This window comes from Balaenoptera musculus, chromosome 13 (assembly GCF_009873245.2).
Source record: "Balaenoptera musculus isolate JJ_BM4_2016_0621 chromosome 13, mBalMus1.pri.v3, whole genome shotgun sequence".
Classification (NCBI taxonomy): Eukaryota; Metazoa; Chordata; class Mammalia; order Artiodactyla; family Balaenopteridae; genus Balaenoptera; species Balaenoptera musculus.
In genome coordinates, this window is record NC_045797.1 from 28,146,138 (window position 1) to 28,161,093 (window position 14,956).

At 37.1% G+C, this 14,956-nt stretch overlaps 1 protein-coding gene across 2 annotated transcripts in view; it reads left to right on the forward strand.

Annotated features, from left to right (window-relative positions):
• EXOC6B (exocyst complex component 6B) overlaps window positions 1–14,956 on the forward strand; it is a 714,846-nt gene that overhangs the window by 389,052 nt on the left and 310,838 nt on the right. For both annotated transcript variants that reach the window (XM_036873122.1, XM_036873124.1), the window contains exon 16: window positions 13,986–14,097. In XM_036873122.1, the coding sequence (XP_036729017.1) occupies window positions 13,986–14,097 (112 nt within the window). The remainder of the gene's footprint in view (window positions 1–13,985; window positions 14,098–14,956) is intronic.

The window sequence follows — 14,956 nt, forward strand, 5'->3', positions numbered from 1 at the left end:
AGCTATACATATACATATATCCCCATATCCCCTCCCTCTTGCATCTCCCTCTCACCCTCCCTACCCCACCCCTCTAGGTGGTCACAAAGCACCAAGCTGATCTCCCTGTGCTATGTGGCTGCTTTCCACTAGCTATCCGTTTCACATTTGGTAGCATTTATAACTCCATGCCACTCTCTCACTTCGTCCCAGCTTACCCTTCCAACTCCCCATGTCCTCAAGTCCATTCTCTACATCGCTGTCGTTATTCCTGTCCTGCCCCTAGGTTCTTCAGAACCACTTTTTTTTTTTTTTTAGATTCCATAAATATGTGTTACCATAGGGTATTTGTTTTTCACTTTCTGACTGACTTCACTCTCTATGACAGACTCTGGGTCCATCCACCTCACTACAGATAACTCAATTGTGTTTCTTTTTATGGCTGAGTAATATTCCATTGTATATATGTGCCACATCTGTATCCATTCATCTGTTGATGGACACTTAGGTTGCTTCCATGTCCTGGCTGTTGTAAATAATGCTGCAATAAACATTGTGGTACATGACTCTTTTTGAATTATGGTTTTCTCAGGGTATATGCCCAGTAGTGGGATTGCTGGGTCGTATGGCAGTTCTATTTTTAGTTTTTTAAGGAACCTCCATACTGTTCTCCATAAGGGCTGTATCAATTTACATTCCCACCAACAGTGCAAGAGGGTTCCCTTTTCTCCACACCGTCTCCAGCATTTATTGTCTGTAGATTTTTTGATGATGGCCATTCTGACTGGTGTGAGATGATATCTCATTGTAGTTTTCATTTGCATTTCTCTAATGATTAGTTATGTTGAGCATCCTTTCATGTGTTTGTTGGCCATCTGTATATCTTTGCAGAAATGTCTACTTAGGTCTTCTGCCCATTTTTGGATTAGGTTGTTTGATATTGAGCTGTATGAGCTGCTTGTAAATTTTGGAGACTAATCCTTTGTCAGTTGCTTCATTTGCAAATATTTTCTCCCATTCTGAGGGTTGTCTTTTCGTCTTGTTTATGGTTTCCTTTCCTGTGCAAAAGGTTTTAAGTTTCATTAGGTCCCATTTGTTTATTTTTCTTTTTATTTCCATTTCTCTAGGAGGTAAGTCAAAAAGGATCTTGCTGTGATTTATGTCATAGAGTGTTCTGCATATGTTTCCTCTAAGAGTTTTATAGTGTCTGGTCTTCCATTTAGGTCTTTAATCCATTTTGAGTTTATTTTGGTATACGGTATTAGGGAGTGTTCTAATTTCATTCTTTACATGTAGCTGTCCAGTTTTCCCAGCACCACTTATTGAAGAGGCTGTCTTTTCTCCATTGTATGTTCTTGCCTCCTTTATCAAAGATAAGGTGACCATATGTGCGTGGGTTTATCTCTGGGCTTTCTATCCTGTTCCATTGATCTATATTTCTGTTTTTGTGCCAGTACCATACTGTCTTCATTACTGTAGGTTTGTAGTATAGTCTGAATTCTGGGAGTGTGATTCCTCCAGCTCCATTTTTCTTTCTCAAGATTGCTTTGGATATTTGGGGTCTTTTGTGTTTCGATACAAATTGTGAAATTTTTTGTTCCAGTTCTGTGAAAAATGCCATTGGTAGTTTGATAGGGATTGTATTGAATCTGTAGATTGCCTTGGGTAGTTTAGTCATTTTCACAATGTTGATTCTTCCAATCCAAGAACATGGTATATCTCTCCATCTGCTTGTATCATCTTTAACTTCTTTCATCAATGTCTTATATTTTTCTGCATACAGGTCTTTTGTCTCCTTATGTAGGTTTGTTCCTAGGTATTTTATTCTTTTTCTTGCAATAGTAAATGTGAGTGTTTCCTAAATTTCACTTTCAGATTTTTCGTCATTAGTGTATAGGAATGCAAGAGATTTCTGTGCATTAATTTTGTATCCTGCTACTTTATCAAATTCATTGATTAGCTCTAGTAGTTTTCTGGTAGCATCTTTAAGATTCTCTATGTATAGTATCATGTCACATGCAAACAGTGCCAGCTTTACTTCTTCTCTTCCGATTTGGATTCCTTTTATTTCTTTTTCTTCTCTGATTGCTGTGGCTAAAACTTCCAAAAATATGTTGAATAATAGTGGTGAGAGTGGACAACCTTGTCTTGTTCCTGATTTTACTGGAAATGGTTTCAGTTTTTCACCATAGGGGATGATGTTGGCTGTGGGTTTGTCTTATATGGCCTTTATTATGTTGAGTAAGTTCCCTCTATGCCTACTTTCTGGAGGGTTTTTATCATAAATGGGTGTTAAATTTTGTCAAAAGCTTTTTCTACATCTATTGAGAGATCATATGCTTTTTCTCCTTCAATTTGTTAATATGGTTTATCACATTGACTGATTTGCGTATATTGAAGAATCCTTGCATTCCCTGGTTAAACCCCACTTGGTCATGGTGTATGATCCTTTTAATATGCTGTTGGATTGTTTGCTAGTATTTTGTTGAGGATTTTTGCATCTGTCTTCATCAGTGATATTGGCCTGTAGTTTTCTTTCTTTGTGACATCTTTGTCTGGTTTTGGTATCAGGGTAATGGTGGACTTGTAGAATGAGTTTGGGAGTGTTCCTCCCTCTGCTCTATTTTGGAAGAGTTTGAGTGCTCTTTAAATATTTGGTAAAATTCGCCTCTGATGCTCTCTTGTCCTGGGCTTTTGTTTGTTGGAGGGTTTTTAATCATAGTCTCAATTGCAGTTCTTGTGATAGGTCTGTGTATATTTTCTATTTCTTCCTGGTTCAGTCTCGGAAGGTTGTGCTTTTCTAAGAATTTGTCAGTTTCTTCCAGGTTGTCCATTTTATTAACCTATAGTTGCTTGTAGTAATCTCTCATGATCCTTTGTATTTCTGCAGTGTCAGTTGCTACTTCTCCTTTTTCATTTCTAATTCTATTGATTTTAGTCTTCTCACCTTTTTTTCTTGATGAGTCTGGCTAATGGTTTATCAATTTTGTTTATCTTCTCAAAGAACCAGCTTTTAGTTTTACTGGTCTTTGCTGTTGTTTCCTTCATTTCTGTTTCATTTATTTCTGATCTGAACTTTATGATTTCTTTCCTTCTGCTGACTTTGGGGGTTTTTGGTTCTTCTTTCTCTAATTGCTTTAGGTGTAAGGTTAGGTTGTTCATTTGAGATGTTTCTTGTTTCTTGATGTAGGATTGTATTGCTATAAACTTCCCTCTTAGAACTGCTTTTGCTGCATCCCATAGGTTTTTGGTTGTCGTGTTTTCATTGTCACTTGTTTCTAGGTATTTTTTTATTTCCTCTTTGATTTCTTCAGTGATCTCTTGTTTTTAAAGTAGTATATTATTTAGCCTCCTTGTGTTTGTAGTTTTTACAGACTTTTTCCTGTAATTGATATCTAGGCTCATAGCATTGTGGTTGGAAAAGGTACTTGATACGATTTCAATTTTCTTAACTTTACCAAGGCTTGATTTGTGACCCAAGATATGATCTAGCCTGGAGAATGTTCCATGAGCACTTGAGAAGAAAGTGTATTCTGTTGTTTTTCGATGGAATGTCCTATAAATATCAATTAAGTCCATCTTGTTTAATGTGTCATTTAAAGCTTGTGTTTCCTTACTTATTTTCATTTTGGATGATCTGTCCCTTGGTGAAAGTGTGGTGTTAAAGTCCCCTCCTATTATTGTGTTAGTGTTGATTTCCCCTTTTATGGCTGTTAGCATTTGCCTTATGTGTTGAGGTGTTCCTATGTTGGGTGCATAAATATTTACAATTGTTATATCTTCTTCTTGGATTGATCCCTTGATCATTATGTAGTGTCCTTCTTTGTCTCTTTTAATAGTCTTTATTTTAAAGTCTACTTTGTCTGATTTGAAAATTGCTACTCCAGCTTTCTTTTGATTTCCTTTTGTATGAAGTATCTTTTTCCATCCCCTCACTTTCAGTCTGTATGTGTCCCTAGGTCTGAAGTGGGTCTCTTGTAGACAGCATATATATGGGTCTTGTTTTTATATTCATTCAGCTAGTCTATGTGTTTTGGTTGGAGCATTTAATCCATTTACATTTAAGGTAGTTATCGATATATATGTTCCTATTACCATTTTCTTAATTGTTTTGGGTTTGTTATTGTACGTCTTCTCCTTCTTTTGTGTTTCCTGCCTAGAGAAGTTCCTGTTGCCTTTGTTGTAAAGCTGGTTTGGTGGTGCTGAATTTCTTAACTTTTGTTTGTCTGTAAAGATTTAATTTCTCCGTTGAATCTGAATGAGATTCATGCTGGGTAGAGTAATCTTGGTTGTAGGTTTTTCCCTTTCATCACTTTAAATATGTCCTGGCACTCCCTTCTGGCTTGCAGAGTTTCTGCTGAAAGATCAGCTGGTAACCTTATGGGGATTCCCTTGTATGTTATTCGTTCTTTTTGCTTTGCTGCTTTTAGTATTTTTTCTTTGCATTTAATTTTTGACAGTTTGATTAATATGTGTTTTGGCATTTTTCTTCTTGGAGTTATCCTATATGGGACTCTCTGCGCTTCCTGGACTTGACTGACCATTTCCTTTCCCATATTAGGGAAGTTTTCAACTATAATCTCTTCAAATTTTTTCTCGGTCCCTTTCTTTTTCTCTTCTTCTTCGAATGTTGGTGCATTTAATGTTGTCCCAGAGGTCTCTAAGAGTGTCCTCAATGCTTTTCATTCTTTTTTCTTTATTCTGCTCTGCAGTAGTTATTTCCAGTATTTTTTCTTCCAGGTCTCTTATCAATTCTTCTACCTCAGTTATTCTGCTATTGATTCCTTCTAGAGAATTTTTAATTTCATTTATTGTGTTGTTCATCATTGTTTGTTTGCTCTTTAGTTCTTCTAGTTCCTTGTTAAACGTTTCTTGTTTGTTCTCTATTCTGTTTTGAAGATTTTGGATCATCTTTAGTATCATTACTCTCAGTTCTTTTTCAGGTAGACTGCCTATTTCCTCTTCGTTTGTTTGGTCTGGTTGGTTTTTACCTTGCCCCTTCATCTGCTATGTGTTTCTCTGTCTTCTCATTTTGCTTAACTTACTGTGTTTGGGATCTCCTTTTCGCAGGCTGCAGGTTCGTACTTCCCCTTGTTTTTGGTGTCTTCCCCCAGTGGCTAAGGTTGGTTAAGTGGGTTGTGTAGGCTTCCTGGTGGAGGGGACTAGTGCCTGTGTTCTGGTGCATGGGGCTGGATCTTGTCTTTCTGGTGGGCAGAACCATGTCCAGTGGTGTGTTTTAGTGTGTCTGTGACCGTATTATGATTTTAGGCAGCCTCTGTGCTAATGGGTGGGGTTGTGTTCCTGTTTCCCTAGTTGTTTGGCATAGGTTGGCAGCAGTTTAGCTTGCTGGTCGTTGAGTGGAGCTGGGTCTTCACGTTGAGATGGAGATCTCTGGGAGAGCTTTCGCCATTTGATGTTACATGGAGCTGGGAGGTCTCTGGTGGACCAATGTCCTGAACTCGGCTCTCCTTCCTCAGAGGCTCAGGCCTGTCACCCGGCTGGAGCACCAAGACCCTGTCAGCCACATGGCTCAGAAGAAAAGAGAGAAAAAAAGAAAGAAACAAAAAATAAAAATAAAGTAATTAAAATAGAAAGTAATTATTAAAAGTAAAAAAAGTTAAAAATTAATTAAAAAAAGAAATGAAGAAGAGAGCAACGAAACCAAAAAAGAAATCCACCAATGATAACAAGTGCTAAAAATTATACCCAAAAAAAAAAAAAAAAAAAGGACAGACAGAACCCTAGGACAAATGGTAAAAGCAAAGCTGTACAGAGAAAGTCAAACAAAGAAGCACAGACATACACACTCACAAAAAGGGGAAAAGGAAAAAACTATATATACCTATATATATAAAAAAAAAAGAAGTGAGCAACCAAATCAATAAACAAATATACAAATGAAAATAAACTCTAAATACTAAACTAAGATAAACATAAAACTAGAAACAAATTAGATACAGAAAGCAAACCCCAAGTCTACAGTTGCTCCCAAAGTCCACCGCCTCAGTTTTGGGATGATACGTTGTCTATTCAGGTATTCCACAGAGGCAGGTTACATCAAGTTGACTGTGGAGATTTAATCTGCTGCTCCTGAGGCTGCTGGGAGAGATTTCCCTTTCTCTTCTTTGTTCGCACAGCTCCTGATGTTCAGCTTTGGATTTGGCCCTGCCTCTGCATGTAGGTCCCCTGACAGCGTCTGTTCCTCACCCAGACAGGACGGGGTTAAAGGAGCTGATTAGGTGGTTCTGGCTCACTCAGGCCGGGGGAAGGGAGGGGTACAGAATGCAGGGCAAGCCTGTGGCGGCAGAGTCCAGCATGACGTTGCAACAACCAGAGGCACGCCATGTGTTCTCCCGGGGAAGTTGTGCCTGGATCATGGGACCCGGGCAGTGGCAGGCTGCACAGGGTCCTGGGAGGGGAGGTGTGGAGAGTGACCTGTGCTTGCACACAGGCTTCTTGGTGGCTGCAGCAGCATCCTTAGCGTTTCATGCCCATCTCTGGTGTCTGCGTGGCTCGCGCCCATCTCTGGAGCTCATTTAGGCAGTGCTCTGACTCGCCTCTCCTCGTGCACCTCGAAACAATGGTCTCTTGGCTCTTAGACAGGTCCAGACTTTTTTCCGGACTCCCTCCTGGCTAGCTGTGGCGCACTAGCCCCCTTCAGGCTGTGTTCATGCAGCCAATCCTAGTCCTCTCCTTGGCATCTGACCTCCAAAGCCAGAGCCTCAGCTCCCAGCCCCCACCCATCCCGGCAGGTGAGCAGAGAAGCCTCTCTGTCTGGTGAGTGCTGGTTGGCATCGATACTCTGTGCGGGAATCTCTCTGCTTTGTCCTCTGCACCCCTGTTGCTGTGCTTCCGTGGCTCTGAAGCTTCCCTGCTGCCAGCCCCCGTCTCCGCCAGTGAAGGGGCTTCCTAGTGTGTGGAAACTTTTCCTCCTTCACAGCTCCCTCCCAGAGGTGCAGTTCCCATCCCTTTTGTCTCTGTTTTTTCTTTTTTCTTTTGCCCTACCAAGGTATGTGGGGAGTTTCTTGCCTTTTGGGAAGTCTGAGGTCTTCTACCAGCATTCAGTAGGTGTTTTGTAAGAGTTGTTCCACATGTAGATGTATTTCTGATGTATTTGTGGGGAGGAAGGTGATCTCCACGTCTTACTCCCCCACCATCTTGAAGGTCTCCCCCAGCTATAATTTCGTTAAGTAATCTTTTTCTTTTTCTTTCTTCTTTTTCTAGGATTCCCATAATGTGTATATTTGTTTTTTTAATGGGAATCAATATGTCCCTATGCTTTCTTTACTTATTTTTTCTCTTTGCTCCTCTTTCTGATATCAAATGGCCTGTCTTCTAATTCCCTGATTCTTTCTTCTGCATGACTTAGTCTACTCTTGAAGCTCTCTGTTGAATTTTTCAGTTCTATCATTGTATACTTCAGCTCCAGGATTTCAGTTTGGTTCTTTTTTATGGTTTCTATATCTTTATTAACCTTCTCTTTTTGTTCATGCATAGTGTTCCAGATTTAATTTTCTTGTCTTTCTGTGTTTTCTTGCATATTATTGAGCTTAAGATGATATTTCAAATTCTTTGTCGGACAGTTTGTATGTCTCAGTTTCTTTGGGATTCATTACTAGAACATTATTTGTTTGGTGGTGTCAGGTGGTTTGTCAAGTCTTTGTGATCCGTGTAGCTTTGTGTTGATGGCTCTGCCTTTGTGCTTGTCTTTGGGGGCATGGAGTTATGTGTCTCCCCCCAGGTCCCTGGGTGGCAGGACTATTCCTATACCATGCCTGAAAGGGTCTGGAGTGAAAACACAGGACCACTTCAGGTTTCATAATTAGAATGACTGATAGATTGCAGCTCTGCAATTGAATTGAGGGATTCATCTGGGGGTGCTTATGGGGATTCCTCCTGGTGCGTTTCTGGGCAAATAGGGTTTCTCTTGGACCATAGTTGGGAGTGTTTGGGGCCAGATTCCAGAGACACTTCAAGATCCACAGTGAGACTGAGGTCAGTGGGCCTATCTCTAGGGGCATATACGAGCGTGTCTCCTGCTGGATCCCTGGGCAGGCAAGACTGCCTGCCATCCATGGCTACAAGGGGCTGGAGCGAGGTCATGGGGGCACTTCAACATCTATGGTCAGATTTGAGGTTGGCAGCCCTACCTCCAGGTGCATGGAAGGGTATGTGGCCCAGCAGGTCCCTGAGTGGACTGGAATACTCCTGGACTGTGGCTATGTGAACATGGGCTCAAGTTACAGGGATTTTTTTTAGTATTTGCAATCAGACTGAGGTTGGAGAACTTGCCTAGGTTCATGGACAGGCATGTCTCTGCCCAGTCATAGGCAGGCAGGCTTGGCAGCTAATAGGGTCTGGAGTTGGGTCATGGAACAATTCAGTGTTTACAGGTAGAACTGAGTTTGGTGGGCCTATTACCCAAGGTACAGGTTGGCATGACTGTTACCGCATCCTTTGGCAAATGGTGATGATGGAAAGGCCAAACAGGCCATGTCCATAGGCAGTCAGGGGCCAGAGTCGGTTCCTGTGTCTGTAGCTGGGACTGTGGTTAGCAAGTGTGCCACCTGAATGAGTTTGGGCTTGCCTTCTGAAAGCAACCCTCCTTGGTCTTGGGCTCTGCCGGATTTTACAGTCTTCTTTCTTGAATCCGAAGTTCTACAAGAGTACTTTTGTCTCTGCTTGGCTGCCAAACTATTGTTGCTGAGAAGGGATATATGTGCAGGACTTCCTGTTCTGCCATTTCTAATGTCACACCTCTATTTTTAATTGCTCTTAAAGAAAATTGCTTGTGTAAAGGAAAAATAGTAACAGTGTCTAGTAAAGGAAAAGTAAATGTAAAAGTAAATGTATGATAATAATAGGACAAATGATATGAGAGAGGAATTTGATTTACTGTTTAAGGTTTTTACATTATACATGAAGTGGTATATTATTTGAAAATATATTGTTATATTCTCTCTCTATATATAGTATAACGTATAGCAACCACTGAAAAAATGGTCAAAAAAAACATGAAACAGGTGAAAGTGAGGATAAAAAGGAATCATAAAAAGAACACTCAATCTAAAAACAGTCAACAAAAGAGTTAAATGGGATATAGAACAGGTGGAACAAACAGAAATCAACTAGCAAGATGGTAAATTTAAATCCAATTACAACAGTGTTCCATGTACACTTGAATAGAATGTATATTCTGTAGTTGTTGAGTGTTGTATTCTCTGAATGACAGATTAAGTTTGTTAATAGTATTGTACAAATTTTCTGTATCCTTCCCTTTTTAGGTCTACTTTTTCTGTCAATTACTGAGGAGTGTTAAACTATCCAGCTATGATTGTAGATTTGTCTATTTTTTTTTTTTTGTGATCTCTCAAGTTTGCTTCATTTATTTTGAATATATCTTTTTAAGTTCATACACAGTTTGATTGTTATATCTTCTTATTGTATTCATCCTTTTAATTTTGTGAAATGTCCCTCTATCTGTGTTAAAAATTAAAATAGTGTCTTATTTGCCTAATATTAATATAACCATTACTTTCTTTTATGGTATACGTTTGTCTGTTCTATTACTTATAACCTTTTCTTCTTTTTTTTATCATGTTATTTTCAAATAATTTCAACATTAAAGAAGAATTTCAAAAATGTGATGAACTGAAAGCTTTTTCCCAAAATTCTCCAATTTTTGACTTTTTGCCATGTTTGCTTTATTACTTCCTCCCTCTCTCTTTGTCTGTCTCTCTGTATGTATCTGTGTGTGTGTGTGTGTGTCTGTGTGTGTGTGTACTATTTTAATCCCTTATGGTTTATGTTAATTTTGATTAACTATTTAAGATGTTGTCTGTTTTCTCCATATAGTTACAATTTTTCCTTTTGTAATAAGTAATATTTGTGTTGAAATACGTTGAGACCATGTATTTATTTTGTTAGTTACCAGATGTCCTTCACTTCTTTCCCTCTTATACTATTCATTAGTGATTCTTGCCTGAAATCAGTTTTTTTCTCTGATAATCATTAATATATGATTTTAACTAATTTATGATTTTTTTATTCCTTTTATATGTATTACTTGGCATTCCATATTAAGGATTCCTTCCCCATTATCAATCTATATAGCTAGCTAGCTAGCTACCTACCTACCTATCATTTCCTATTATCATATCAGATTCATGGATTCTTTTACTTCATTCAGTTGGGTTATTCCCTTAATGACCTTATTCATTTTGATACTCAAATTGTCCCAGATGTAGCTAGTGTGAGCCACTTCAAGCTGGCTCCTGTGCCTTGTTGATGTGTTCTTATCACTTTGGGGACATTTCCTAACTTAACCACGATATTATTCATTTTTTCAAGGAGCTTAGTTCTTTTTAGTGCTGAGTGGCATATTGACAGTAAGATCTAGCCATGTTCCTTGTATTTAAATGTGTGTCATTTTGAATCAACAAGTACTTGGGTACTGGTTTTTTATTCATTCTGCCTAATTGGAATGTTTATTACATTACATTAATGTATTTAGTGATTTGGTTGGATTTAAGCCTTTCATCTTGCTGTTGTTTTTCTATTTGTTCCATTCATTTTTGTTTTGCTCTTTTTTTTTCCTGTTTTCCTTCCTTCTTCTCGATTAAGTTTTTTTTAGTATTATGATTTAGTTTCCCTATTGGCTTACTGGAGTATAACTTTTAGTTTTATTTATTATCTGTTTGTCTGTTTGCTCTGGGAATTACAGTGTGTATCCTTAACTTATCACAGTTACATGTAATTTAAGAATCTTACAGCAGTATAGTGTAATTTATCTTTTCACTTCCTTTTCTGATATTGTTGGTATATACTTACTTATACACTTGTTTTTAAACACTAAAATATGTTATTGTTTGTGTTTGAACATTTGATAGTATTTTAAAATTCAAGAAAGAAAAGTAGTTCATTATATTTATCCACATATTTGCTATTTCCAGGCCTTCTCCTTCTTTCTTACAGATCTGTGTTACCCTTTGGTATCATTTTCCTTCAGTGTGAAGAATTTCTTCTAGCTATTCTTTTAGTGTGTATCTGCTGGTTTTAGATTTTCTTAGCTTTTGTTTGTCTAAATATATTTTTTCATCTGTTTTCAAAAATATATTTTTTAAGATGTAGAATTCTAGGCTGACAGTCCTCCCTTTCCCCACACTTTAAAGATGTTATTCCTCTGTTTGCTTTCATTGTTTCTGAAGAGAAATAAGCCATTATTCTTGTTCCTCTAACTGTATTGCCTTTTTTCTCTGGTTGCCTTTAAGATTTTCTCTTTGTCTTTGCATTTTGCAATTTGACTGTGATTTTCCTTTGTGAAGTTTTATTTGCACTAATTGTGTTGGGGTTTTGCTAAACTTCTGAGATCTGTGGGTTGAGATCTTTTATTAGGTTTGGAGATGATGTTGCCAATTTATCCTTAAATATGTCTCTTTTCTCATTTCTTCCTCTTCTGCAATTCCTAGCTACTTGATGTATCATTCAGATTTCATCATTACTTGAGTGAACTGAATGTGAGTCTCAGTTTTTATTAGTTTCAAATTACTTCTGATTTCAATTCTACAAATGCTATGGTAGAAGTCTTTTTGTCTTTAAGACTCTGAAATTCCAAAGCTTTTATCCAGGGGCTTATCTTTTATTTTAACAGGATTTGAGTTGGGCTGGGTTTCAGGTTTAGTTAGTTTTTACTCTCCGTTGGGTTGAATTCGAGTAGAGCCTTGGAATCTGAATCCCTTTCAAAATTTGCAAGACTTCTCTCTGATTTCTAGCATTACCCCCACCATTTCTTATGGAACAGAATTCTTATAGGGGAGAGTTGTTGGGTCAGTATATTTATTTTTGTTTGGGGGCTCTTCCAAGATTCCAATCTGTAATAGCAGCCCACACTGTTAAGGGGTTGGATGATTTTTTTTTTGTCCCACCAAAGTCTCTCAGCCTATGAGTATTTCACTCCCTCATCTATGTGTACCCAGATTAGGCAATTGGCCTTAGATATGAAAGTAGCTGGTACTCTTTGCTTATCTTTCAAGGACTTTATCCCAGTGTGCAATTTAATTCAGTTTTACATTTTTTGTGTTCATTATACTTCATTAACATTAAAGGAATATACAGCTTTTAGCTTAGATCTAGCTTTCTTGTGCTTTTGAAGGTAGTAACAGTTTTTCTCGATCTTCTACATCATATCCAAGAATGGAACTTCTACTAGATCTTCATAAAGCATAATAGAAATAAGTAATAAGTAGAGATGCCAGGAGAGTGATTAATATCAGGAGCACCAGATTATTTTGGACAGCTGTGTTAATCACTTTTATAGCAACCTGTACTTATTCATAACTCATATTACAATTGATATGATATAATTATGAGTTTAACATATGAATGTAGGAACCATGACTATTTCTTCACCACTGTAATTTCAATATTGCATCAACACAATGCCTAGCACCTTATATATTTTTGGAATGAAGTTTTAAATTCAGTAATAGTTTTTGAAAGGGTAGCAATAGGCCAGAGGTTATTGTTCAATTAAATATATCCTTACATGGACCCTGTAAAAATATTTTGAGGTATCTTTTTTTCTAACTGAATTTCCTAACTGAATTCCTTGCATTCTGGTAGTCTTATTTATTTCTAATATTTTTGTCTTCCACATGGTATGACAATGTAGCTAGCCTGTATATTTAGTATTTTAAGATTTTTAATTGAACTATACTAAGCCTCTGATTTTATTCTGTAGAAAGAGAAATCAATGAGATAAAATTTGTGACCATTGTTCACAAGCAATAAATTATTGAAAAAGAACTGCTCACAAATCTTTATTTACATTTATTTCTTGATAAAGAAGTATCATTACAATACTGACTTTATTATTGAAGAAATATTTGTCTCAAAAGGGTATCTTTTATAGAAAGCCATCTTGGGTGATGCTTTCAGGGGCTTATGAAGGATGTATAGGTCTAGAATTTCATTTGTTGGTTGCAAGATTGTTGTTTTCTTTTTTAAACTTTGCATATAAAGATAGCTTTGGAATCATTTTTTTAACGTTTAGTTTCCTTTACTGAATAGAAAATGTCATTATTGATCATTTTTGGAATAGTAAGGGTTATAAAACATTTAGGCAGAATTAAACTACTGGTTTAGTTTCAAAGTCAGTGGTTACCAGTGAGGAGAGGGGAGAGAGGAGGGGCAAGATAGCGGCAGAGGATTAAGAAGTACAAACTACTATGTATAAAACAAATAAGTTACAAGGATATATTATATAGTACAGGGAATATAGCGCAATATTTTATAACTTTAAATGGAGTATAATCTTTAAAGTTTTTGATTCATTATGTTGTGCACCTGAAAGTTATAAAATCTTGTAAATCAATTTTTTAAAAGTCCAAAAGTAACTATTGGCTTGAAACATTCATTTTGGAATGAGAGCTAAATAGACATTATTTGAAAGATGATGACATAGGAGCAGAGATATCTTTTTTTTTTTTTTTAGGGACCTTTGTCAGCTAATTGTGCAGAAAGTCTACAAAGAGATCAGGTTGAAAAATTATAAATATTAACTGCGAAGGAACTTGAATGTATGGGAGAAATAATGGTTTCAGAATGCAGAATCATGTTAGAGAACTCTGTCCTGAGATGCAGTATAGCATAGTGTTTAAATGCTGTAGCCTTTAGAGCTACACTGCCTGTATTAAAATCCTTTTTTGCTATCTACTCACTGTGTGACCTTCAGCAAGTTACTAAACTTCTCTTTACCTTCATTTCCTCATCTGTAAAGTAGAGATAATACTAAAACTAATTCATATGGTTATTATGAAGGTTAAATGAATTTTTATACATTAAAATACTTGGAATCTAATTTCTGATATACAATAAATGTTATTTCTTGTTGCCATTATTATTATTATCATTATTATTATTATTACTATGAGTACCACTGGCACCTTGTTTGTTTGCAGAATAATCTTCCTACCTGGTATGATTGACTCTTGACATTTCCTTTTCAGTTCAACTGAAGTTGATGACATGATTCGTAAATCTACAAACCTGTTGCTAACTAGGACTCTGAGCAGCTCTCTGCAGAATGTCATTAAAAGGAAGAATATTGGACTTACTGAGGTAAAGCTGCCCTTATTGGAGGCAGCCAAGGCAATTTGTGAACAGATGTCCTAAGCTCTGGGGCTTGTGTGTGAATTAATTATAATTTTCTATGTGCTCTATCATGTTCTTTCTGATGGACTCATGGTGAAAGTGCAAAATAAATTCCTTGTGTTTTTCATTCAGTGCCTTGGAGAAATCCATTATTTTTTGGAAAAGTCACTTTTTTTCTCTCTCTCATTGTCTTCTCTAGTTTAACTGGTTTGAGGTTGTGGGGTTAAATTTGTATTATTTGCCATTCATTACGTAAAAAAATTGTTAGTTGGAGAATAGAGTCAACGTCAGTGTCCTATTTAAAATAATGGCAGTTCAAATACAACATACAGCATGAAATCACATTTTGCCTATATAAGTCATTGATGCCAGGGATATTGGCATTCATAGTCACTGGTTAGTGTTAGATTTTGTTTTTGAGATACATCACATGTATGAGTGGTAAATTACTCTTTATTAGCATGTAAGTCTGGGGATTTGGGATTGAGGAAATGTGAGAGAAAGGCAGTCGTTACATTTCTGTGGAAGCTTACACAATCTCACAAAGGGTGGAGGGTTATTGTACATAGGTTGAGAACAGTATCTTGGCAAACTGAAGATCTGACGCATTGGCGTAAGTCCTATAATTTAGAAAGATGCGACATTTCCCTTCTCTTAGAAACCCAGGTTTGTATGGGAGCCTCAACCTCCCATTTTATGGAAATTAGAGTGCCAGGTGTGAGAGAGCTTGGAGGAATTTTCTTCAGAGGTGAAGGGAAGGGCTGTTGGTCATCTGTTTTTAGAGGTGGTATAGTTTCAAAGTCAGTTGGTCTAGGAAAAATTGACA